We start from the raw sequence: 27,252 nt of genomic DNA, 5'->3' as shown, positions 1-27,252 counted from the left end.
CGCTCTCTCTCTCTTCCCCCCCACTCGCTCTCTCTCTTCCCCCCCACTCGCTCTCTCTCTTCCCCCCCACTCGCTCTCTCTCTTCCCCCCCACTCGCTCTCTCTCTTCCCCCCCACTCGCTCTCTCTCTTCCCCCCCACTCGCTCTCTCTCTTCCCCCCCACTCGCTCTCTCTCTTCCCCCCACTCGCTCTCTCTCTTCCCCCCCACTCGCTCTCTCTCTTCCCCCCCACTCGCTCTCTCTCTTCCCCCCCACTCGCTCTCTCTCTTCCCCCCCACTCGCTCTCTCTCTTCCCCCCCACTCGCTCTCTCTCTTCCCCCCCACTCGCTCTCTCTCTTCCCCCCCACTCGCTCTCTCTCTTCCCCCCCACTCGCTCTCTCTCTTCCCCCCCACTCGCTCTCTCTCTTCCCCCCCACTCGCTCTCTCTCTTCCCCCCCACTCGCTCTCTCTCTTCCCCCCCACTCGCTCTCTCTCTTCCCCCCCACTCGCTCTCTCTCTTCCCCCCCACTCGCTCTCTCTCTTCCCCCCCACTCGCTCTCTCTCTTCCCCCCCACTCGCTCTCTCTCTTCCCCCCCACTCGCTCTCTCTCTTCCCCCCCACTCGCTCTCTCTCTTCCCCCCCACTCGCTCTCTCTCTTCCCCCCCACTCGCTCTCTCTCTTCCCCCCCACTCGCTCTCTCTCTTCCCCCCCACTCGCTCTCTCTCTTCCCCCCCACTCGCTCTCTCTCTTCCCCCCCACTCGCTCTCTCTCTTCCCCCCCACTCGCTCTCTCTCTTCCCCCCCACTCGCTCTCTCTCTTCCCCCCCACTCGCTCTCTCTCTTCCCCCCCACTCGCTCTCTCTCTTCCCCCCCACTCGCTCTCTCTCTTCCCCCCCACTCGCTCTCTCTCTTCCCCCCACTCGCTCTCTCTCTTCCCCCCCACTCGCTCTCTCTCTTCCCCCCCACTCGCTCTCTCTCTTCCCCCCCACTCGCTCTCTCTCTTCCCCCCCACTCGCTCTCTCTCTTCCCCCCCACTCGCTCTCTCTCTTCCCCCCCACTCGCTCTCTCTCTTCCCCCCCACTCGCTCTCTCTCTTCCCCCCCCACTCGCTCTCTCTCTTCCCCCCCACTCGCTCTCTCTCTTCCCCCCCACTCGCTCTCTCTCTTCCCCCCCACTCGCTCTCTCTCTTCCCCCCCACTCGCTCTCTCTCTTCCCCCCCACTCGCTCTCTCTCTTCCCCCCCACTCGCTCTCTCTCTTCCCCCCACTCGCTCTCTCTCTTCCCCCCCACTCGCTCTCTCTCTTCCCCCCCACTCGCTCTCTCTCTTCCCCCCCACTCGCTCTCTCTCTTCCCCCCCACTCGCTCTCTCTCTTCCCCCCCACTCGCTCTCTCTCTTCCCCCCCACTCGCTCTCTCTCTTCCCCCCCACTCGCTCTCTCTCTTCCCCCCCACTCGCTCTCTCTCTTCCCCCCCACTCGCGCTCTCTTCCCCCCCACTCGCTCTCTCTTCCCCCCCACTCGCGCTCTCTTCCCCCCCACTCGCGCTCTCTTCCCCCCCACTCGCGCTCTCTTCCCCCCCACTCGCGCTCTCTTCCCCCCCACTCGCGCTCTCTTCCCCCCACTCGCGCTCTCTCTTCCCCCCCACTCGCGCTCTCTTCCCCCCCACTCGCGCTCTCTTCCCCCCACTCGCGCGCTCTCTTCCCCCCACTCGCGCGCTCTCTTCCCCCCCACTCGCGCTCTCTCTTCCCCCCCACTCGCGCTCTCTCACTCGCTCTTCCCCCCCACTCGCGCTCTCTCTTCCCCCCCACTCGCGCTCTCTCTTCCCCCCCACTCGCGCTCTCTCTTCCCCCCACTCGCGCTCTCTCTTCCCCCCACTCGCGCTCTCTCTTCCCCCCCACTCGCGCTCTCTCTTCCCCCCCACTCGCGCTCTCTCTTCCCCCCCACTCGCGCTCTCTCTTCCCCCCCACTCGCGCTCTCTCTTCCCCCCCACTCGCGCTCTCTCTTCCCCCCCCACTCGCGCTCTCTCTTCCCCCCCACTCGCGCTCTCTCTTCCCCCCCCACTCGCGCTCTCTCTTCCCCCCCACTCGCGCTCTCTCTTCCCCCCCACTCGCGCTCTCTCTTCCCCCCCCACTCGCGCTCTCTCTTCCCCCCCACTCGCGCTCTCTTCCCCCCCACTCGCGCTCTCTCTTCCCCCCCCCCCACTCGCGCTCTCTCTTCCCCCCCACTCGCGCTCTCTCTTCCCCCCCCACTCGCGCTCTCTCTTCCCCCCCACTCGCGCTCTCTCTTCCCCCCCACTCGCGCTCTCTCTTCCCCCCCACTCGCGCTCTCTCTTCCCCCCCACTCGCGCTCTCTCTTCCCCCCCACTCGCGCTCTCTCTTCCCCCCCACTCGCGCTCTCTCTTCCCCCCCACTCGCGCTCTCTCTTCCCCCCCACTCGCGCTCTCTCTTCCCCCCCACTCGCGCTCTCTCTTCCCCCCCACTCGCGCTCTCTCTCTCTCTCCCCCCACTCGCGCTCTCTCTTCCCCCCCCACTCGCGCTCTCTCTTCCCCCCCACTCGCGCTCTCTCTTCCCCCCCACTCGCGCTCTCTCTTCCCCCCCACTCGCGCTCTCTCTTCCCCCCCCACTCGCGCTCTCTCTTCCCCCCCCACTCGCGCTCTCTCTTCCCCCCCACTCGCGCTCTCTCTTCCCCCCCACTCGCGCTCTCTCTTCCCCCCCACTCGCGCTCTCTCTTCCCCCCCACTCGCGCTCTCTCTTCCCCCCCACTCGCGCTCTCTCTTCCCCCCCACTCGCGCTCTCTCTTCCCCCCCACTCGCGCTCTCTCTTCCCCCCCACTCGCGCTCTCTCTTCCCCCCCACTCGCGCTCTCTCTTCCCCCCCACTCGCGCTCTCTCTTCCCCCCCACTCGCGCTCTCTCTTCCCCCCCACTCGCGCTCTCTCTTCCCCCCCACTCGCGCTCTCTCTTCCCCCCCACTCGCGCTCTCTCTTCCCCCCCACTCGCGCTCTCTCTTCCCCCCCACTCGCGCTCTCTCTTCCCCCCCACTCGCGCTCTCTCTTCCCCCCCCCCCACTCGCGCTCTCTCTTCCCCCCCCCCACTCGCGCTCTCTCTTCCCTTCCCCCCCCCCACTCGCGCTCTCTCTTCCCTTCCCCCCCCCCCCCCACTCGCGCTCTCTCTCTTTTCCCCCCCCCCACTCGCGCGCTCTCTCTCTCTTCCAACAACAACATGCCCTCGAAAAAGCCTCGGCACCGCCGGGCACCCCCAGCTAGTTACATAATAAACAGACAAACTCTCTGCCAAATGAAGTGTTTAAGTTTTTTCTTCGCAAATTTGATTATTTTTCAATTCAAATTAATTGGTTTACCAATAATTTGAAAATAATTACTTTCCTATCTTCACTGCTCATTATGCACTGTACTTTATGATTGTGCAATTTGTTTACAAAAATAATGAATTTTAGGAAAAAAATGGAATGCTGTATTAGCTAGAAATTTGTGTTTGGTCTTGTAAACTGAATACCTTTAAGTCTATTCCTTTCGTCCTCTCCCCCCCAATATGTATTTATTTTATTGTATCCACTTTAAACACAAGCCAATCTCTAGCAGGAGTTGTCTTGCCTTATTCTGACAAATTTATTGCATCCTCTTAATCCTTCCGTTGCACACCATTCCAAAAATGTTCAAGAGGTTGGTTATCCACATTTAACCCCACCTCAACGATGTGGTTCCAAGTGTCCATTCAGCATTTCTACAGTATATCGGTGTTGTGATTACTAATTCCCCATACAATAAATTGTAGCTACAATTATATATCCTAGCATTTCATGAAGTAGTGTGTGGATACACCACCGCACTTCAAGGTTGGTGTTACAGCTACTAGATGACTGATGCCCTAAATCTCCAGTAATACTGAAAGTAAACTATTGATATGGGGATACACTTTCAGCCATCAGGGCTTCCACATTTGTCTGTATAGATCCTTGTGTCTAATCAAAAGAATTTAAATCCGGACACCACTATGAAACTGATACTTCACATTTCTAGTCATCTCTAATGCTGGGAATCTTCCTAATAGGCAAACCCGAGACCTTCATGGTCTATTACTCAGGACCACAACAGTTTGTACCACACTGTGATGGTGCATTTACTATCAGGAAGGTTCCCGTTTCAGTCTTCACTCTGTACAATTAGCTAGCAAAGCCAATCAGCTACAATTGACTTGAGTGCTTTTGGGCTAGAGAGTGCCGCAAATGGGCACGGTTCCCACTATCATTACTAGCCAAACGTTGTCCCAAACAAAGGCAGAATTGAGTGCAGCTGTGATAGTCTCCTAATGGAACAACCTGCTGGCACACTCCACCTAGGTTCGCTCACAAACAGTGGGTGAGGAACTGCAAGTCTGCTGCCACCTCTGGAAGCAAACCTCAGCATAAGAACATAAGAAATAGGAGCAGGAGTAGGCCTTCAAGCCTGCTCCGCCATTCAATGAGATCATGGCTGATCTTCTGCTTTAACTCCATTCACCAGCCCTTTGCCATATCCCTTGATGCCCTTACTAGTCAGAAATCTATCGATTTCTGTTTTGAATATACCCAATGACTGAGCCTCCACAGCCCTCTGGGGTAGAGAATTCCAAAGATTCACCACCCTCTGAAGAAATTTCTTCTCATCTCAATCCTGAATGGCCTACCCTTTATTCTGAGGCTGTGGCCCCTGGTTCTAGACTCCCCAGCCATGGGAAACATTCTCCCAGCATCCACCCTATCAAGCCCTGTAATAATTTTGTATGCTTCAATGCGATCCCCTCTCATTCTTCTGAATTCAAGAGAATACAGGCCTAGTTTACTCAATCTCTTGCCATACGACAGACCTGCCATCCCTGAAATCAATCTTGTGAACCTTCGTTATACTCCCTCTATGGCAAATATATCCTTCCTTGGGTAAGGAGACCAAAATTGTACACCATACTCTAGGTGTTTAATTTAATTTCAATTAATTAAAGGGTAAGTCATGGCAGGACAGCCCGGTGCCGTGGTATGCTCCTCCTGCGCTATGTGGGAACTCTGACACTTCCTGTGTCCCTGACAACTATGTGTGCAGGAAGTGTGTCCAGCTGCAGCTACTGGCAGACCGCATTGCGGCACTGGAGCAGCGATTGGATACATACTGGACCATTCGCGATGCTGAGGACGTCGTGAATAGCACGTTTAATCAGTTGGTCACACCGCAGATAAAGGTGGCACAGGCAGAAAGGGAACAGGCAACCAACAGGCAGAGTAGTAGGCGCAGGCAGGTAGTGCAGGGGTCCCCTGTGGCCATTCCCCTCTGAAATGAGGAATTTCTTCACCCAGAGTGTGGTGAACCTGTGGAATTCTCTGCCACAGAGGGCGGTGGAGGCCAGTTCATTAAATATATTCAAGAAAGAGTTGGATATGTTTCTTGAGGCTGAAGGGATATGGGGAAAAGGCGGGGACAGGGTACTGAGTTTGGATGATCAGCCATGATCACATTGAATGGCGGAGCAGGCTCGAAGGGCCGAATGGCCTGCTCCTATCTTCTATGTTTCTATGTTTCAAACACATATACCGCTTTGGATACTGATGGGGGAGATGCCTTACCAGGGGAAGGCAGCAGTAGCCAACTTCCTGGCACCAGGGGTGGCTCTGCTGCACAGGATGGGAGGAAAAAGCGGGGGAGAGCTATAGTAATAGGGGATTCTATTGTAAGGGGAATAGATAGGCGTTTCTGCGGCCGCAAACGAGACTCCAGGATGGTGTGTTGCCTCCCTGGTGCAAGGGTCAAGGATGTCTCGGAGCGGCTGCAGAACATTTTGGAAGGGGAGGGTGAACAGCCAGTTGTCGTGGTGCATATAGGTACCAACGATATAGGTAAAAACCGGGATGAGGTCCTAAAAGCTGAATATAGGGAGTTAGGAGGTAAATTTAAAAATAGGACCTCAAAGGTAGTAATCTCAGGATTGCTACCAGTGCCATGTGCTAGTCAGAGTAGAAATAGAAGGATATTTCAGATGAATACCTGGCTGGAGGAATGGTGCAAAGGGGAGGGATTCAAATTCCTGGGACATTGGAACCGGTTCTGGGGGAGGTGGGACCAGTTAAAACTGGACGGTTTGTACCTGGGCAGGGCCGAGACTGATGTCCTAGGGGGAGTGTTTGCTAGTGCTCTGGGGGAGGGTTTAAACTAAAATGGCAGGGGGTTGGGAACCTGAGCAGGGGGACAGAGGAAAGGGAAACAAGGATAAAAGCAAAAGATAGGAAGGAGAAAAACAAAAGTGACAGGCAGAGAAATCAAGGGTTTAAATCAAACATGGCCACATTAATAATTCTAAAAGATCTAAGAGCGTTAAAAAAACCAAGCCTGAAGGCTTTGTGTCTTAATGCAAGGAGCATTCATAATAAGGTGGATGAATTAGCTGCGCAAATAGATGTAAACGGATATGATATAATTGGGATTACGGAAACATGGCTCCAGGGTGGCCAAGGCTGGGAACTCAACATCCAGGGGTATTCAATATTCAGGAAAGATAGACAAAAAGTAAAAGGAGGTAGGGGTAGCATTGCTGGTTAAAGAGGGGATTAACACAATTGAAAGGAAAGATATTCGCTCTGATGTGGAATCTGTATGGGTAGAACTGAGAAATACCATGGGGCAGAAAACGTTAGTGGGAGTGGTATATAGACCTCCAAACAGTAATGCGGAGGTCGGGAATGGCATTAAATGGGAAATTAGAGAAGCGTGCAATAAGGGCACAGCAGTTATCATGGGTGACTTTAATCTACATATAGATTGGGCTAACCAAATTAGTAACAATACTGTGTAGGATGAATTCCTGGAGTGTATACGGGATGGTTTCCTGGACCAATATGTCGAGGAACCAACTAGAGATCAGGCCATCTTAGACTGGGTATTATGTAATGAGAGAGGATTAATTAGCAATCTTGTTGTGCGAGGCCCCTTGGGTCAAAGCGATCATAATATGATAGAATTCTTCATTAAGATGGAGAGTGAAATAGTTGACTCGGAGACTAGGGTCCTGAATATAAATAAAGGAGATTACAATGGTATCAAGTGCGAGTTGGGTAGGATTGATTGGGGAATGTCACTCAAAGGGTTGACGGTGGATGGGCAATGGCAAACATTCAAAGATCGCATGGATGAACCACAGAATTTGTTCATCCCAGTTTGGCATAAAAATAAAACAAAAAAGGTGACTCAACCGTGGCTAACAAGGGAAATTAGGGATAGCATAAGATCCAAGGAGAGGACATATAAATTGGCCAGAAAAAGCAGTAAACCTGAGGATTGGGAGCAGTTTAGGATCCAACAAAGGAGGACAAAGGGATTAATTAAGAGGGGGAAAATAGAGTATGAGAGTAAGCTTGCAGGGAACATAAAAACTGACTGTAAAAGCTTTTATAGATATGTGTGAAGAGAAAAAGATTGGTGAAGTCAAACATAGGTCCCCTGCAGTCAGAATCAGGGGAATTTATAATGGGGAACAAAGAAATGGCAGACCAATTAAATACATACTTTGGTTCTGTCTTCACAAAGGAGGACACAAATAACCTCCCAAAGATGTCGGGGAACATAGGGTCTGATGAATGGGAGGAACTGAAAGAAATCAGTATTTGTAGGGAAATGGTGTTCGGGAAATTGATGAGGTTGAAGGCCGATAAATCCCCAGGGTCTACTCCACTAGTTACATCCTCAAAGAACTCCAGTAGGTTTGTCAAACAGGATTTCCCTTTCATAAATCCATGTTGACTCTGCCCAATCTTACTATTTGTTTCTAAGTGCCCAGTTATTGCATCCTTTATAATAGATTCCAGCATTTTCCCAACTACTGATGCGAGGCTAACAGGTCTGTAGTTCCCCGTTTTCTCTCTCCCTCCTTTCTTAAATAGCAGGATTACATTTGCTATCCTCCAATCTGCAGGAAGCGTTCCAGAATCTATAGAATTTTGGAAGATGACAACCAATGCGTCCAGTATCCCAATGGCCACCTCTTTCAAAGCCCTAGGATGTAACTGGTAAAATAGATAAGGGAGAACCAGTGGATGTGGTGTATTTGGACTTTCAGAAGGCCTTTGATAAGGTCCCGCATAAGAGATTAGCGTGTAAAGTTAAGGCACATGGGATTGGGGGGCAAGGTATTGACTTGGATAGAGAACTGGTTGGCAGACAGAAAGCAAAGAGTTGGAATAAGCGGGTCTTTTTTTTTTTTTTAAAGAGTGGCAGGCAGTGACTAGTGGGGTACCACAGGGATCGATCCTTGGACCCCAGCTATTCACAATATATATTAATGATCTGGATGAGGGAACTAGATGTAATATCTCCAAATTTGCAGACGACACAAAGCTGGGTGGGCATGTGTGCTGTGAGGAGGATGCCGAGAAACCCCAGGATGATTTGGACAGGTTGCGTGATTGGGCAAAAGCATGGCAGATGCAATATAATGTGGACAAATGTGAGATTATCCACTTTGGTGGCAAAAACAGGAAGGCAGATTATTATCTGAATGGCAATAGATTGAGAGAAGGAGAAGTGCAACGAGACTTGGGTGTCCTTGTGCACCAGTCGCTGAAGGTAAGCATGCAGGTGCAGCAGGCGGTTAAGAAGGCAAGTGGTATGTTGGCCTTCGTAGCGAGAGGGTTTGAGTACAGGAACAAAGATGTCTTGCTGCAGTTGTACAGGGCCTTGGTGAGACCGTATCTTGAGTATTGTGTGCAGTTTTGGTTGCCTTACCTGAGGAAGGATGTTCTTGCCATGGAAGGAGTTCAGTGAAGATTCACCAGGCTGATACCTGGGATGGCAGGAATGACGTATGAGGAGAGATTGGGACGATTGGGCTTATACTCGCTGGAGTTTAGAAGAATGAGAGGGGATCTCATTGAAACTTATAAAATTCTGACAGGACTGGTGTTAGGAAAATTGATGGGACTGAAGGCCGATAAATCCCCAGGGCCTGATGGTCTACATCCCAGGGTACTTAAGGAAGTGGCCCTAGAGATAGTAGATGCATTACTGGTCATCTTCCAGAACTTGATAGACTCTGGAACGGTACCCATGGATTGGCGGGTAGCTAATGTTACCCCACTATTCAGAAAAGGTGGTAGAGAAAAAGCGGGGAATTATAGACCGGTAAGCCTGACATCGGTAGTGGGGAAAATGCTAGAGTCTATTATAAAAGATGTAATAGCAGAGCACTTGGAAAGCAGTGACAGGATCGGACAAAGTCAACATGGATTTACAAAAGGTAAATCATGCTTGACTAATCTACTGGAATTTTTTGAGGATGTAACTGGTAAAATAGATAAGGGAGAACCAGTGGATGTGGTGTATTTGGACTTTCAGAAGGCTTTCGATAAGGTCCCACACAAGAGATTAGCGTGCAAAATTAAGGCACATGGGATTGGGGGCAAGGTATTGACTTGGATAGAGAACTGGTTGGCGGACAGAAAGCAAAGAGTTGGAATAAACGGGTCGTTTTCCGAGTGGCAGGCAGTGACTAGTGGGGTACCGCAAGGATCGGTCCTAGGACCCCAGCTGTTCACAATATATATTAATGATCTGGACGAGGGAATTGGATGTAATATCTCCAAATTTGCAGATGACACAAAGCTGGGTGGGAGGGTAAGCTGTGAGGAGGATGTCGTGAAACTCCAGTATGATTTGGACAGGTTGGGTGATTGGGCAGAAACATGGCAAATGCACTATAATGTGGATAAATGTGAGGTTATCCACTTTGGTAGCAAAAACAGGAAGGCAGATTATTATTTGAATGGCAATAGATTGGGAGAAGGGGAAGTGCAAAGAGACCTGGGTGTTCTTGTGCACCAGTCGCTGAAAGTAAGCATGCAGGTGCAGCAGGCGGTTAAGAAGGCAAATGGTATGTTGGTCTTCGTAGCGAGAGGGTTTGAGTACAGGAACAAGGATGTCTTGCTGCAGTTGTACAAGGCCTTGGTGAGACCACACCTTGAGTATTGTGTGCAGTTTTGGTCACCTTACCTGAGGAAGGACGTTCTTGCCATGGAGGGAGTGCAGCGAAGGTTCACCAGGCTGATACCTGGGATGGCAGGAATGACGTATGAGGAGAGATTGTGTCGATTGGGCTTATACTCACTGGAGTTTAGAAGATTGAGAGGGGATCTCATCGAAACCTATAAAATTCTGTCAGGTCTGGACAGACTAGATGCAGGAAGGATGTTTCGGATGGCCAAGGAGTCCAGAACCAGGGGTCATAGTCTAAGGATAAGGGGTAAGCCATTTAGGACTGAAATGAGGAGGAATTTCTTCACCCAGAGAGTGGTGGACCTGTGGAATTCTCTGCCACAAAGAGCGGTGGAGGCCAGTTCATTAAATATATTCAAGAAAGAGTTGGATATATTTCTTGAGGCTAAAGGGATCAAGGGGTATGGGGAGAAAGCAGGGACAGGGTACTGAATTTGGATGATCAGCCATGATCTCATTGAATGGCGGAGCAGGCTCGAGGGGCCGAATGGCCTGCTCCTATCTTCTATGTTTCTACGTTTATTGACTTTTAGTCCCATTAATTTTGCTAGTTCTGTTTTTTTACTAATTTCTTTGTTCCTCATTCTCGCCACACCCTTTGTTTGCTCGTATTTCTGGGAGGTTTTTTGTGTCTTCCTCCGTGAAGACAGAAACAAAGTATTTAATTTCTCTACCATTTCCTCATTCCCCATTATAAATTCTGCTGTGTCTGACTGTAAAGGACATAAATTTACCTTCACCTGTCTTTTCCTTTTCACATACCTATAGAAGCTTTTACAATCTGTTTTTATATTTTTCGCTAGTTTGTGCTCATATTCCATTTTCCCTTTCTTTATCAATTTCTTGGTCCCCCTTTGCTGATTTCTAAAAAGATCCCAATCCTCAGGCTGACTGCTTTTTCTGGCAACTTTATAAGCTTCCTCCTGTGACTTAATACTAGCTTTAATTTCTTTTGTTTGCCATGGTTGGATCACTTTTCCTTTTGGGTTTTTATGCCCTAGAGGAATATATGTTTGTTGCAAATTATGCATTTTTTCCTTGAATGTTGGCCATTGTATGTCCACCTTCATACCTTTTTAGTATAGTCTCCCAATCTACCATGGCCAACTTGTCCCTCATACCCTTGTAGTTTCCTCTGTTTTAGATTGAAGACCTTAGTTTCAGATTGGACTTAATGTAAAATTCAATCATATTATGGTCACTTGTCCCTAAAGGCCCCTTTACCACAAGATTATTGATTAGCCCTTTCTCATTACACAGTACCAGATCCAGAATAGCCTGTTCCCTGGTTCTTTCCTTCACATACTGATCCAGGAAACCATCTTGCATGCATTCCAAGAATTCGTCCTCCACACCATTAGTGGTAATTTGATTTGCCCAGTTAATATGTAGATTAAAGTTCCCCATGATTACTGTATTGTCCTTGTTACATGCACTTCTAATTTCTTGATTGATACTGTTCCCTACATTACCACTAATGTTTGGTGGCCTATACACAACTCCCACCAATGTTTTCCGCCCTTTGCTGTTTCTTAGCTCCACCCAAACTGATTCCAGTTCTACATCACGATCTGCCGAGCCTAGATCTTTTATCTGTACCGTACCAATCTCATCCCTTATTAGCATGAGCTATCGCCTTCAAGAAAGATGGGGGGAAAATTATTGTGCCTTTCAATATTCAGCATTGGAGAGTGAGATTGTGGTTTTAAAAATAATCCTTTTTGGGTCATAAGGTGATGGGGTTTTTTTACTTGTAGGTGCGAGCGAGAGCAAAGATTGAAAAGATCCGTGCCAGTCTATTCAACAGCAGCGATTTGATTGGTTTGTCCAGTCTGGATGGGGAAGATGAATTAATGGAGATGTCAACAGAGGAGATTTTGACCGTGTCGTCCGTAAACCAGAGCTTGTTTGATACCCAAGGCAGTTCAGCATTGGAAGATTTTTTCACTGAAAAGCTAATAAAAGGTGAGCGAAAGGACAGGCTTGTTGGGATTCATGAAGCCAAGCTGCCCACTAAACAAAAATGAACAGAAATCTTCTACGGTGCTGTGTGACAGCGACACGGTGGTTGAATTTATGATCCTTCATGTGTATAGTTCCCAATCTTGACTGCGTTATTCTGGTGCACGGCAGGAGTACCTGGCGCTTCTGAGTGGAAGCCAGCCTGTCCTCTGTTCCATTCTCCTCTGGGAGAAGAAAAAATCAGCAGCGACTTACTCCAGGTCACTATCCCACATTGCCCAGCAATAACACAATATCGATAACAAGTTGGGAATTGGCGATTTATGAATTACCCATTATTTATAATGTGGGGTTACATAGGATATACAGCCCAGGACCAGGCCATTCGGCCCATCCAGTCAGTGCTGGCATTTATGCTCCACTCGAGTTGGTTGGAGGAAACCAAGATATATTGCTTCGTAGAATGTAGTATTTTTAAAATCCAATAAAAACAGAAATGCGCAGTAGGGCGGTCAGCACCTGAAGGAGAAATACGCACTTTCATCACAAAACAGATGAGGGTTACCAGCCAAACTGATAACAGGTCAATCAGCATCTGGAAGAGAAGTTAAGTACTTCCAGTATTCGTGATTTTTCTTCCTTTAAAAAAATGTCTTGTAGCTCTTAAATTGGTATCTTTTTTTCTTCCATTTACAACATAAGCATTGGTAACGAAAACTAATTATTTTCCAAAGTGTGTACACAGCATTGTTTTCTAGCAGTGTTTTTTTTTTTAAACCCTGCCTTTTTAAAAATCAGTTATATTCTCCAGTTCATCCACAGCAAATTATTTGCTGACGAGTCCTTAGACTGTGTTCTGGACGCCTGTACAGTCCAAGCAATTCTTCAACACTAACGGCTGCTGCCACCAGTGGGTTGGGTCAAAGCCCCAGTGAGCCTTTAATACAAAACTAATTAAACTGTACTCTGGAATTGTTATTTTCCACCTTCAAAAATGATGGGACAACATGTTGGACATCCCACGTGTTCCTCCGTATGTAGATTAGCACTTTTAGAAGTTCTTTGTTAAAACTGGGCTGCTAACCCATGCACTGTGATGAATAGAGACTCAGTTTCAGTTTATAAGGAAATTGGCCTGCTTACAGACGTTAGTCTCGTCATGAACACCCGAGGAAGTGTTGGGGGAAAAAAGCAAACTGTAAGTACAGCATGCACAAGATTTTTCCAGAGATGATATGTTGTTTATATATTGAGGTACTCTTTCCAGTACATGATGTTCCAAATACACCTGATTTACATTCTGAGGTATTAGCAGTAATGCTGAAACAACTGCACGTGTACTCGACCATTTATATATTTGACATTAAGTTTATGGCTGTGGACCTGTATCAGGGCCAAGTTTGGAAACGGCAAAACCACATCACTGGCTTGTACAACTAGATTGAGGGAGCTAAAACCCCACGCACTATCTTGCGTCTGTCCCAGAGCTTTGTTTTGTAAACCTCTTTAATTCCGAAACCTCGTCTGCCCTCTCGGATGGATGTAAAAGATTCCATGGCACTTTTCGAAGAAGAGCGGGAGTTCTCCCGATGTCTTGGCCTACATTTATCCGTCAACCAACATCACAAACAGATTATCTGGTCATTTATCACATTGCTGTTCGTGGGACCTTGCTGTGTGCAAATTGGCTGCTGCGTTTCCCTACATTACAACACGTACTTAATTGGCTGTAAAGCGCTTTGGGACGTCCCGAGGCCATGAAAGGCACTATATAAATGGAAGTTCTTTTCTTTCCTCTTTAATGTTTAGGAAAAATTGTATTTTTAAAAAGTGTATAAATAAATAAGCATCTCTGGTATCTCGTAGATAATCTAAAAAGGTTTATTATGCTGCTTTTTCCATGTAGGTGATAAGGTGGTTCCTGGAGCACGAGATGTTCTTGCAGAGATATTCCGAAGCTGTATACACTCTGAGCAGATGCTGAGTCTTGCCCCAGCCAAGCCTATCAAAGTTTCTGACATTTTCCTCAGTAAAGAACAAATCAACTCCCAGACACCAGGAAACCTGTTGCAAATATTTTTCACCAACGTCCGGCCACCAAAAAAAGTTCTGGAGGATCAACTCACACAGGTGTGTGCTTTGGACAAAGGCCTGTGTTGGTTTTGTTTGTATTTTGTAGATGGCCAGTGATGAGGTTTTCCTATTACCATGTGATGGATAATTACCACATTCTATCAATGCCCAATCTCATCTATGTTGCTCAGCATGACTGCCTTAAGGATCCTTTGGCATTCTTGAGATTTTTCCGAACACTCCTTAACTAATATCACCAAAAACAGAGTAACTGGTCACTCATCTCATCAATATTTGGATGATGTTCCTGGCATTAAAGGGTTGCTACATATGCCTGTATATCAAAGCGTTGAGCTCCAAATGTAGTTAATTGTGTGAAGCACTTTGAAACATTACGACATAAGGTGCAATATAAGTCAAATACTATGATACTGGAGGCCTAGTGTCATCTCATTGGGGGAGGTGAATATATGATAGAGTAGCATTACAATACACTTCTCGCATACCTCCTGGCTGCTAATAGAGAGAGACCATTGGTGGTGAGATGTGAGCAGGCTGTATGTGGTTGTGATGGAAATAAATAGGGTGGTAAGGTATGTACCCTTATTGAAGAGTAATATACTCTGACACACAAAAATAGTATCACTGAGTATCAGTCCTGAAGCAATTGAGACTTTTTTTAGTCATGTACATTTGGAGGTAGATAAGTAGTTTGAGAGTGGGTGGGGGACAAAAAATCAGTTTTGTGCAGATTACATCAAGAAAATGAATAATACTTTGTGGTTTACTCAAATATTTATGGAAAATTGACCCAGGCATTGAACTGCAATCTAAAATGATACAGAATTAGTGAACTTATTATGTGACCACCATAATCTACTAAGTGTATGGTGCAGGCTGATATTTGTCATTGGTGCAATGCTGCCAAATCAAGTACCACGTTGCCACTTTCCAAACAAAACTACATTATAGTTTTTTGTTGTTTTTCATAAGTTTACAAGCTTCCCAAGGACGTGGTGTGATGCAGCTTAATGCTAGATTGAAGATACGTCTAGTTACTTACATTGAGAATAGCGGTTACACACACCTATGCAGTTGGGTGGAAATATGGACATATGAAAAGAGAAAGAAAAGATGGTCAGGCTCCCATCAGTACCCATCCTACACACCTGATGGTGCAACCTTGTACCCAGCCCTTCCAACTGTTAGTAATGCTAACTCCTGGGGAGGCAAAACAAAAATAGCAGAATAAAACATGTGGCCAATTTCTGGGAAATTCCTTCCTGACTACATGAGGCAATACAGCAAGCTCCAGGAGACCATAGTTAACAAATGCACATCTCTTGGTAAACTTAACTAATCCACAATGTTGTTGTCGCTGAGCAGCAGGACAAGACTCTTCTTAGAAGGACTGTAGCGTACCCATGCTTAGCCACTGTGGCAGGAGATTGGGGCCTCACGAGCATGTGGCAAGAGTTTCCCTGGGCACTAGTTTGAGGCAGTGGCAGGTTCTGGCTGAAGCCAAGTCAGGCACTCAAAATAAAGCAGCAAGTGTAACACTGGAAATGCAAGCTCAACTCTTGCGGTTGATCATGTCCACGCTGATCAGTTATTCAAGGGACCTTATTGTACTCACTTTTATTCATAGTAATATCTTTGAGGGGAAAATAGATGTGTTTCTGAAATGTCACCACCTCTCATATGAGAATCTATTGTATGGATCATTGTTATAAACACACTTCAAGTTACTGTGCTTTGTAATATATGTAATTAAGCCATTTCTGCTTTTTGTTTAAAATCGCAAGATACTACGAAAGTACGGAATACCCAAACCGAAATTCGACAAGAGCAAGTACAGTAAAGCAGGAAAGGAGCAGCACCCGGGAAAAGTAGTTAGCACAAAAAGACCAATTGGCAAACCTCCAGGCAAAGACAGGTCTGTGCTGAACAGCGTCAGGTTCGTTGTGTTTTTTGGGGTTCACCCCTCTTAAGCAGGATTTTAGGTAGTTTAAACCATCACTTGAGGCGAGGGGGAATTAAATCTTGTGCTCTGAAATTACACGGTTAAAAATCAACTTACTGTAAAATCCAGTCGATTGATTGCACCAATGTAACTCTGGCAGCCACAGCATTTACACAAGATAGTGACCTGGCTTAGCAGTGCTCACAGTGTTGTATAAATTACATCTCTAGATCCGCAGTTCATGGTAATTGCACAGCCGTGCTATGATTTTGTCAGGGAGCATTGGTTTAATACAGCATAATGCTATAAGCAGCTGCATGTACTTAGGGTCACAAAGTTATACACGCAATACATTTGGGTGGAAGTACAATCATATGAAAAGCGGAAGAAAACAGTGAGGGAAAGAAAGATTGGGTTAAGTGAGAGAAAGAAAAGAAAGGAAAAGTTTTTTTAAATGTTAACGTTAAATTTGGCATTTTTAATAGCTCCAACAGCAATTAATACCTGAAGGAATGAGACACCACACTTGTAATATTTAAATTTCAGTGCCAGAGAGGTTGATTGGCAGTAATTAACACATCGCATCGTTAAAAGGTACTTGCACTTGAAATGACGAGGCTTAACTTTCTGTGGCGAGTTTAGTTCGTATCTACCGCACAAATACAGCAACTTCACGCCATTCAATGCATTTCAATGGTGAGGCAGACAGCGGAATGACGTTTTCGTCAAGCTAACGGCGGAGCGGCGCAATTCGTAAAGCAACTTTTGGATATTGACATTTAAACGTGCATCTGCTCCTTGCCTGAAGTTGCTGTAACATTTGCACGTAAATAACGGAAGCGCCACTAGCCTCATTATTTTGAGAGCAAAATCTGGTCTATTAGCTCTTTCTTTTCCCTGCCCTTCTAGCCTGGCAACTCTGAGGCTCTTTGGAGCACCTTTAAATGTTGCTCTGATTTCAGATCAGCCACTTTCACAGACCAGGGATCATAATTGAAGCTTTTCCTGGTCTTTATGGCTCAGTAGCACAATACCTGAACCATCCAAAGCTGGTGACATCAGCAACAAAAGAAAACTATTTAATACTGAACTTCTTTTGAAGCAGAACTGCACTGAGTGAGAAGAAACCAATTGTGAAAGCAAAGTCACCTGAAAAGAGCACCAAACCTGATGACAAGGACCCAGAGAAGTTGCCAGCAAAGAAACAAGAAGGTAGGTCAGATTGGTTTTGTATATTTATTGTAATATTTACTGTAAAACTAGAGTTGCAATACTGTATTTCTCTAATTACTGGTTATTTTTGAACTGAGGGCAATTTCAAAGTCTTCTCTTAGAATTCTTCATTGTCATCTTCACCTTGATAAAGGATAATTCTCTCTGCTGCCTTAGGACAATGCATTCATCGTGGACAGTATAATTGAGCTTCACAAAACCAAATGTATTATTTTGTTTCTGCCAAAGAATAATCTTCCTCGCTTTGTGATTCATGAATTCTTGTCAGTTGTGTCCTTATTCCGATAATTTGGTTAATCTGATTTGTCTGCACTATGGCTTTGTCAGGAAACCTTCCGTTTCCATCAACGTATTTTAAAGTCTGCCTTTACTCTGGATGCTGCTGATCTTGATTGTACTGAACCTGACCCGTCCATAACACCAGCCACTGCTCACAAGCTACAGTAATAATATAACTTTATGACGGTCTTTCTTGTCATCAAACTTCCGACTCCTGTCATTTAGTAAACAACTTGGAACTTGCACCTTTTCTTGTAATCACCGCTTGTTAAGCCTTTATTCCATATCATTTGTTCTCCTTTACTCCCTGCTCCTTTGGTACTCATTCCACAAACAAAGTGGCAGGTTACAAAAGCAAGATACTGCGGATGCTGGAAATCTGAAATAAAAACAGAAAATGCTGGAAATACTCAGCAGGCCAGGCAGCATCTGTGGAGAGAGAAATAGAGTTAATGTTTCAGGTCGATGACCCTTTGTCAGAACTGGAAGAAGTTAGAGATGGAACAGATTTTTAAGCACGGGCAGAGAAAGGGAGGAGGGGAGGAAAGAACAAAAAGGGAAGGTCTGCGATAGGATGGAAGGCAGGAGAGATTAAACGACAAAAGGGATGATGGTGCAAGGCAAAAGGAGATGGTAATGGGACAAGTTAAGAAACAAGAGATGAGTCTAGATGAGGTGTAAATGGAAATGGCAGAATCATCAACTCGATGTTGAGTCCAGAAGGCTGTAAAGTGCCTAATCGAAAGATGAGGTGCTGTTCCTCGAGCTTACGTTGAGCTTCATTGGAACAGTATAAGAGACTGAGGTCAGAGTGGGAGTGGAGTGACAGGTGACCGGAAGCTTGGGGTCACGCTTACAGACCGAACGGAGGTGTTCCGCAAAGCAGTCACCCAATCTGCGTTTGGTCTCCCTAATGTAGAGGAGACCACATTGTGAGCAGCGAATACAGTATACTAAATTGCAAGAAGCACAAGTAAATTGCTGTTTCACCTGGAAGGAGTATTTGGGGCCCTGGACAGTGGGAAGCGAGGAGGTAAAAGGGCAGGTGTTGCAGCTCCTGTGCTTGCACGGGAAGGTGCTATGGAAAGGGGTGTTGAGGGTGATTGAGGAGTGGACCAGGGTTTCGCGGAGGGAGCCGTCCCTTCGAAATGCTGAAAGGGAAGGGGAAGATATGTTTGGTGGTGGGATCACGCTGGAAATGGCGGAGGATGATGCGTTGAATGTGAAGGCTGGTGGGGTGAAAGGTGAGGACAAGGGGAACCCTATCGTGGTTCTGGGAGGTAGGGGAAGGGGTGAGCAGAAGTGCAGCAAATAGAAGGGACATGGTTGAGGGCCATGTCAACCACGGTAGAGGGGAATCCTCGGTTGGGAAAAAGACCTATCAGAAGCACTAGTATGGAAGGTGGCATCGTCAGAGCTGATGCGACGGAGAAACTGGGAGAATGGACTAGTGTCCTTGCAGAAAGCGGGGTGGAAGGAAGTGTAGTCCAGGTAGCTGTGGGAGTCAGTGGGCTTATAGTGAATGTTTGTTGATAGCCTATCCCCAGAAATGGAGACAGCGAAGCCGAGGAAAGGAAGGGAAGAGTCGGAGATGGACCATGTGAAGGTGAGGGAAGGGTAGAAATTGGAAACAAAGTGAATGATATTTTCTACTTCAAGGTGAGAGTAGGAAACGGCACTGATATATGTACCAGATAAAGAGGTGAGGGAGGGGACCCAAGTAAGACTGGAACCAAGAATGTTCCATATATCCCATGAAAAGGCAGGCATAGCTAGGACCCATGCGGATTCCCATAGCAACACCTTTAATTTGGAGGAAGTGAGTGGAGTCAAAGGAGAAGTTGTTCAATATGAGAACAAGTTCAGCCAGGCGGAGGAGGGTGGTGGTGGATGGGGACTGGTTGCATCTCTGTTCAAGGAATAAGTGGAGCGCCCTCAGGCCATCCTGGTGGGGGATGGAGGTGTAGAGGAATTGGACGTCCATAATGAAAAGGAGACAGTTGGGGCCAGGAAACTGTTAAAGTGACAGAGGGTGTCTGAAGAGTCATGGATGTAGGTGGGAAGAGGCTGGACAAGGGGAGAAAAAATAATGGAGATATGAAGAAATCAGTTCCGTGGGGCAAGATCAGGTTGAAACGGTGGGTCTACCAGGGCACTCTAGTTTGTGGATCTTGGGAAGGAGGTAGAAGCGGGCTTGGGGAACTGAGGTTGGCGGCCGTGGAGGGAATTTCTCCTGAGGAGACGAGGTCAGTGACAGTCTTGGAAATGATGGCTTGATGTTCGGTAGTGGGGTCATGGTCCAGGGGGAGGTAGGAGTAGGTGAGAGAGTTGGGCTTCCGTAAGGTAGAGGCCAGTTCGCCAAACAACAACAGCGCCACCCTTGTCAGCAGGTTTAATGACAATGTTGGGGTTGGATCGGAGAGAACGGAGTGCTGCAAGTTGTGAGGGAGGGGAGCAGAGAAATTGAGATGGCCGATATCACGCCGGCAGTTCGCAATGAAAAGATCTAGAGAGGTTAAGAGGCCAGAGGCAGGTTAGTTGGCCTGCTCTCCCAATGTCACTCTTGATCCAGTAGTGGGTGCCAAGAACACCTGATCACATGGCCAATATGCAAGTTAGTTTTCTGAACAATCCTTTAATGCAAACTACTTTAACAGGGTGACGCTTCGCACCAGTCATTCCTGTACTGTCGATTAACGTTCTGGTGAAGACTGACTTAAGCTAATTGTTGTACATATTTTTCCTAAACTTAATCTCCCATGTGGATTGCTAAAGCTCGCTCCCTTCCTATGTTGCGCAAGGCATGCTGCTATGATTTTTAATAAGGTTTGAAAATAGTTACCAGACTTGAAATAATCTCCAACTCATAGCATGGGAATTCATTTTACAGCTGAGACAGCACAACACTGGGACGTTGAAAGTGTCCTTCACTAATGCTATGAATCTTTCAATCTCCAATAGTACCAGAGGAGAAGTATTTAACATTGGACGGTTTCCAGAAATTTGTTGTAGATCGGTCAAAGCAGGACATCCGGAGCGTATGGCGAGCAATTCTTTCCTGCGGATATGACCTCCACTTTGAAAGGTAAGTAGAGTATTACAGAGAGAATTATTTTGAAAGTTAATACACATAATCATTGAAGGTGGCAGGACAGGTTGAGAAAGCGGTTAAAAGAGCAAACGGGATCCTGGGCTTCATAAGTAGAGGCATAGAGTATAAAAGCAAGGAAGTTATGATGAACTTTTATAAAACGCTGGTTCGGCCTCCACTGGAGTATGGTGTCCAATTCTGGACACCGCACTTTAGGAAGGATGTGAAGGCCTTGGAGAGAGTGCAGAAAAGATTTACGAGAATGATTCCAGGGAAGAGGGACTTCAGTTACGTGGATAGACTGGAGAAGCTGGGGTTGTTTCCTTCGAGCAGAGAAGGTTGAGAGGAGATTCGATAGAGGAGCTCAAAATCATGAGGGGCCTGGACAGAGTAGATGGAGAGAAACTGTTCCCATAGGCAGAAGGGTCGAGAACCAGAGAACACAGATTTAAGCTGATTGACAAAAGAACCAAAGGCGACATGAGGAAAAACTTATTTACACAGCGAGTGGTTAGGATCTGGAATGCACTGCCTGACAGGGTGGTGGAGGCAGACTCGATCGTGGCTTTCAAAAGGGAATTGGATAAGTACCTGAAGGAGAAGTGTTTGCAGGGCTATGGGGAAAGGGTGGGGGAGTGGGATTAGCTGAAGTGCTCTTGCAGAGAGCCGGCATGGGCCGAATGGCCGCCTCCTGTGCTGTAACCATTCTATGATTCACATCATTGACACTTAGACCACATTATAAAAAGGAGTTATGTGCAGGTGTCATTCTGGCTAAATGTTACCAGTACATTTAAGCATATCATGCTGTAATGGTGCTTGGCTGCATTCAGATTGCAGTTTCAGCGATTTGTTTATCTGCTACAGGTGTGCCTGCATTGACACCAGACACGCCCAAAGATCCTGCAAAAAGTGGACTCTAGAGATGGACGTTGCGCTTGTACAGTATGTCAACCGCCTCTGCCGCCATCTTGCCATTACTCCAGGCCGACTCCATCCTCATGAAGTCTACCTTGACCCTGCAGATACGCCTGACCCAAGGATCTCCTGTTTATTGAGTAAGTCCTGTACTGATAGTCATCTTCTAGTTACAGTGCTACATCTGTACTACTATACACATTAGCTTGTAACCCAATAGGTCTTCATTACACAACACAATATATTCTTTTACTGGGCCTGTGTCAGCTATTACATACCTATAGATACTGACTCCCCACCTTTGTGCCACAAGTTTGGAAATTCAGAATCTTAGTTGTTTTCCCAAAGGGGTCGATGGAAGGTGCAGAGATTCTAAGTGGGGAAAAGTGAAGCACTTTGCTAGATGACAAGTAGGGAAAATCAGAGGGTGAGTTATGTTAAGCTGTATCCTGCACTCTGGTGATCATTGAACAGCATTGGCAAGCACAATCATATGCCAGCTGAAGAATATTGTTTGAGGTAGAATACCTGAAAGGGGCATGTAATGCATTTAAAAAATAGGACAGAAGGTTTCTTTCCCGGTCATGTTTACTTTCCTTGGATTCTCTGGGTCTTGCATAGCCAGTTGGAAGTTCTACAACCGGCCTCAACATTTCCGGGTTAAGGATCGGAAAAATCAGCCATGGGGTCAGCTGTCACATGGATACCTCTCCTCCGTCTCCCTCGACACACCACTGTCTCTTGAGTTGTCAGACTGCTTGTCTGATATCCAGACAAATCACTATTTCCTCCATTTGAACGTTGGGAAGACCAAAACCATCATCTTCAGCCCTACCACAAACTGCGTACCCTTGCCACCTATTCCATTCTCCTCTCCGGACACTGTCTCAGGCAGAACCAGACTATTGGCAACCTCTACTCCCTACTCTACTCCAAGCTGGGATTCCAACCCCATATCCTCTCCATTTCAAAGGACAACTAGTTTCACCTCCGTACCATTGCACACGTCTGCCCCTACCTCAGCCCATATGCTGCTGAAACCCTCATCTATGCTTTTCTCACCTCCAGACTCACTGTGCTAATACATGGTTGACTGATCTCCCATCTGCCACTCTCCATAAACTTCAGCTCATCCAAAACTCTGCTGCCCGTATCTTGTATCATGTCACACTCCCCCATCACCCCTGTCCTCTCTGACCGACATTGGCTCCTGGTCCCCCAACACCTCAAATTTAAAATTCTCATCGTTGTGAGATTCCTTCATGGCCTCGCCCCTCCCTATCTGTGGGGTATATCCCCCTGGACAGAAAATGTACACTCTGGATCAAGAAACCAGCAAATCTACATGTAGGTTTCCCAACAGCTTGATTCAGAGTCTCGAACATGGTGATTAGCTGCCACACTTGCTTTCTTAGCAGTGACTATACTTAAAAAGTAATTTGTTGGCTATGAACTGCTTTGGGACATCCTGAGGGCACAAAAATGTCCATTCTTAAAACATGACAAAAGATAGTGCTAAGTGAAACACTTCATGGCCAGGAAATACATGCATGATGTGTTTACCCTTTGTCCTGTATCTTGCGTGCTGTTAATTTTGATTTACTATTCCTAGATGTTCCAATTGAAAGCCTGCGGCTTCGTTTTGCTCTGCTTCAGTCCTTAAACAACACCTTGGAGACATTCTTCCTGCCTCTGGTGGAGCTCAGACAGACGCATACGTATATGGACAGCATTGCATCACTGCTACGAGAGGCTAAAGGTCAGATGTCAGACACCTCTCCCTGTTGGAAGACTCAATGTTGTCAGTAGGACTAATTGCAATATTAGGTGGCATGGAGATAAGGAAATGGAGTATTCACACTTTTTTCCTGTCTGTATTAACCTAATGAAGTATTTTGCAAAATCCTTTATATATTTTGTTTTTGTTTAGCCTCCTAGGGGACACTAGGTATTAAAAGAAATAGGTGAGGAAATTGCAGATGCATTAGTCATGATTTTCCAAAATTCTCTAGACTTAGGAATTGTGCCTTCTGGATTGGAAAATTGCAAATGTCACTCCATTATTTAAGAGAGGGAGGCAGAAACCAGGTAACTGCAGACCTCTCAGTTTAACATCAGTTGTGGGGAAGTTCCTGAAATGCATTATCAGAGACAGAGTGAGCACTGAGACAAGTATCAGCTGATCAAAGAGAGTCAGCATGGATAAGTGAAGGGTAGGTCATGTCTGATTAATCGAGTTGAATTTTTTGAGGAGGTCGCTAGCATGGTGGATAGGAAAGTATCTGTGGACTTCAAGAAGGCATTTGATAAGTGTAGTGTCCGTGTGTTGATAAAGACACTGAAGACAGGAGTTGGTTCATAGGTATTTACTAAGCAAAGTCTGCGGGGGGGGGGGGGGGGGTTCTAACGGATATACACAATACACAGGCTTATATAGCCCGAGTGGCAATCACCGGCACCACAGCACACCTGGGGCTCTTAAAGGCACATACACTACAATTCCTCCCCTTTTAGCTAACCAGTACATCATTTTTTAAGTAATTATTATTTTACATGTTATAAGCAAAATAATATACATTGCTGTAGTTAATTAATTATAAGTCAGTCTCTCAGGAGGCTTCCTGACTCGGTCCGGATAACGCCTCGGGGGTGTAGTAGTTTCTGGTGGTGTAGTAGGTTCTTCTGGCAAGGCTGATTCGGCTTGAATGCCAGTGTCGGGTTCATCGGGTTCCAGTATCACCGGATCGGAGGTAGATATGGGTATCTCTACTTCATCGTTAGATGTATAGAGTTGTGGTGTAAGTTGTCCCTTTTCGGATGACTTTATGATTTGGTCAGCGTGGCACCTTATTATGCTTTCTCCGATGTCCACGGTATACATCAGTGGTCCTAGTCGTGTGCAGATAGTTCCAGGCTGCCATTTCTCGGTACGGTAGTCCCGAGCCAAAACTTGTTGACCTATCTGGAAGGTTCTAGTTGGCCTTTCATTCATGCCTTGAAACTGCAGGTTCTCCACGTCCCTTCTGATGTTGGGCTTGACCAAATCCAGCCGGCATCTTAGGTTTCTATTGAAGAACATCATGGCGGGAGTTTGATTGGTAACCATATGTGTTGCATTCCTGTATGCGAATAAGAAGTTATCCACCTTGTGCTGAAGTTTTATGTCTTCATTACCCATGGCCTTTATGGCCTTCTTGAAGGTCTGGACAAACCTTTCAGCCAATCCATTGGTGGCGGGATGGTATGGGGCGGACGTGTAGTGCTTAACCCCATTGTTTTTTAAGAACTTTCTGAATTCTTCGGACACAAATTGCAGTCCATTATCAGAACAGATCTGTTCCGGCAGCCCATTCCTGGCAAATATGGTCCTTAATACTGTGATGGTTTTTTCCGTGGTGCTGGAGGACATCTTTATTACCTCCGGCCACTTGGAGTGTGCATCAACCGCGATTAAGAACATTAAGTCCATAAATGGACCAGCAAAGTCGATGTGTACCCTTTGCCAGGGAGATGAGGGCCACTCCCATGGATGTAGAGGGGCTTGTGGTGGAGCGTTTTGGACCTTCTGGCATCCTAGGCAGCTCTTGGTCATTTCTTCGATGTCTCCATCGATACCTGGCCACCATACAAACGCCCTGGCTAGGTTCTTCATTTTCACTCCACCCAGATGCCCCTCGTGAAGCTCCTTTAGCACTTTATCCTGGAGTTTGGGTGGAATCACCACTCTGGATCCACACATCAAGGTTCCTCGGCACACTGACAGCTGTTCTCTTCTTTGCGAGAATGCTGGCAACAGTGGTTCGCCATGTGCTGGCCATCCCTTCACTGTTAAATCGTAGACCCGTGAAAGAGTCGGGTCATTTCTCGTTTCCCTTTCAATGGCAGAATTTGTTACTGGTAGACATTCCACTATGGTAGAGTGGAACATCTCCATTGGGTCTACTGTAGGTGCCTCTTCTACCGTTGGCAACGGTAGGCGCGATAAACCGTCAGCATTCCCATGCTGTTTTGACCCTTTGTATTCTATGTTGTATTGGTGTGCCCCTAGAAAAAGGGACCACCTCTGTAGCCTTTGCGCTGTCATAATGGGAACATCCTTTTTAGGGTTGAATATGGAGATGAGGGGTTGATGGTCAGTCAACAAGGTAAATTTTTGTCTGTGTAGGTAATGGTTGAATTTCTTTACTCCCCATACCAGGCTGAGTGCTTCCCTGTCGATTTGGGCATAGTTACGCTCAGCTGAGTTCAATGAGCGTGACGCAAAAGCTATCGGCCGTTCCGAGCCATCAGGGAATCTATGCGATAATACTGCTCTTATGCCGTAAGGGGATGCATCGCACGCCAGTCTGATTGGCAGTGATGGGTTGTAATGAGCCAAAACTTCTTTGGATGTGATTAAGTCTTTGCATTTATGGAAGGCACTTTTGCAGTCTTCGTTCCATTTCCAAATTACTCCTGTTCGTAGCAGTTCATTAAGAGGGTGTAGAAGAGTTGATAAGTTCGGTAAAAATTTATGATAGTAATTTATTAATCCCAGGAACGACCTTAATTGTGAAACATTTTCAGGTGCTGGGGCTTTTATGACCGCCTCAATTTTTTCAGGTGACTTATGCAACCCTTCCTTATTTATTATGTGGCCACAATATGATACTTGATTTCGGAAAAATTCGCACTTGGGGCGATTTGCTCGTAGGCCCCGTTCTCTCAGCCTAGTGAGCACCTGCTCTAAATTGGCATGGTGCTTGTTGTCGTTTTCTCCTGTTACAAGGATGTCGTCTAGGTAGCATTGAGTCCCCGGAATCCCTTGGAGGACTTGCTCCATAGCTCTTTGCCAGATAGCTGGAGCGGATGCTACTCCGAAAACCAGTCGATTGTACTGGTACAGACCTTTGTGTGTATTTATCGTGAGATTTTTTTAGAGGCCTCTTCAACCTCCATCTGTACATATGCCTGTGCCAAGTCAATTTTGGTGAAACGTTTCCCTCCGGATAGTGAGGCGAAGATATCTTCTATCATCTGAAGAGGATACTGTACCGTGTGAAGGACCGGGTTTACAGTCACCTTGAAGTCTCCACAGATGCGAATTTTTCTCTGTTCTTCAGATTTATCATTCTTCAATGCTTTCTTCATGACTGGGACAATGGGTGTTGCCCACTCGCTCCAATCTATTTTAGATAATACGCCTGCCTTTTCCAAATTCTCCAGCTCTGCCTCGACTGCTGAACGAATTGCGTATGGCACCGGTCTTGCCTTAAAAAACTTGGGAATTGCTGCATCTTCCACTTTTATTGAGGCGGTGATGCCTTTCAAGGTTCCTAGTTTCTCTTGAAACACTTCCTTGGCGTTGGCCAAGATGTCTTTTAATCGTTCAGGTATGACATCATCATTTTTTTCCTTACTGGTCACCGTCAGTGCCTGAATGGAGTGCCAGTCTAAACGTATTTTTCTGATCCATTCACGTCCCAACAGCGGTGGACCACCATCTTGTAGAACGTATAAATACAACTTCTGTATTTCCTTGCCGTTGTATACAACAGGCACCCTTATTTTTCCTTTGGGGTATACTTTCTGCCCCGTATATGTTTTCAAGATAATGGATGTGTCTTTTAAAGGTATATGCGGAAATAGCCGCTCGTAATCCCGTCGATTTATGACGGTCAGAGCTGATCCTGTATCTAGCTCCATTTTAACTGGGGACCCTGCTATTGTGAGGGTAACCCAAATGGTCTGGTAATCT

At 46.6% G+C, this 27,252-nt stretch overlaps 1 protein-coding gene across 5 annotated transcripts in view; it reads left to right on the top strand.

Moving 5' to 3' along the window:
- Positions 1-27,252, top strand: part of hectd4 (HECT domain containing E3 ubiquitin protein ligase 4) — a 268,113-nt gene that overhangs the window by 216,823 nt on the left and 24,038 nt on the right. For all 5 annotated transcript variants that reach the window (XM_085961398.1, XM_085961396.1, XM_085961397.1 and 2 more), the window contains exons 62-68: positions 11,754-11,961; positions 13,865-14,088; positions 15,837-15,988; positions 17,100-17,206; positions 20,468-20,591; positions 21,465-21,655; positions 23,128-23,274. In XM_085961398.1, coding sequence (XP_085817524.1) covers positions 11,754-11,961; positions 13,865-14,088; positions 15,837-15,988; positions 17,100-17,206; positions 20,468-20,591; positions 21,465-21,655; positions 23,128-23,274 — 1,153 coding nt within the window. The remainder of the gene's footprint in view (positions 1-11,753; positions 11,962-13,864; positions 14,089-15,836; positions 15,989-17,099; positions 17,207-20,467; positions 20,592-21,464; positions 21,656-23,127; positions 23,275-27,252) is intronic.

Source organism: Somniosus microcephalus, chromosome 19, assembly GCF_052327205.1.
Source record: "Somniosus microcephalus isolate GS21.2 chromosome 19, FLI_Smic_1.0, whole genome shotgun sequence".
NCBI classification, from domain to species: Eukaryota; Metazoa; Chordata; class Chondrichthyes; order Squaliformes; family Somniosidae; genus Somniosus; species Somniosus microcephalus.
Note: the sequence above shows the minus strand (reverse complement) of the source record. Positions and strands in the feature narration are given on the sequence as shown.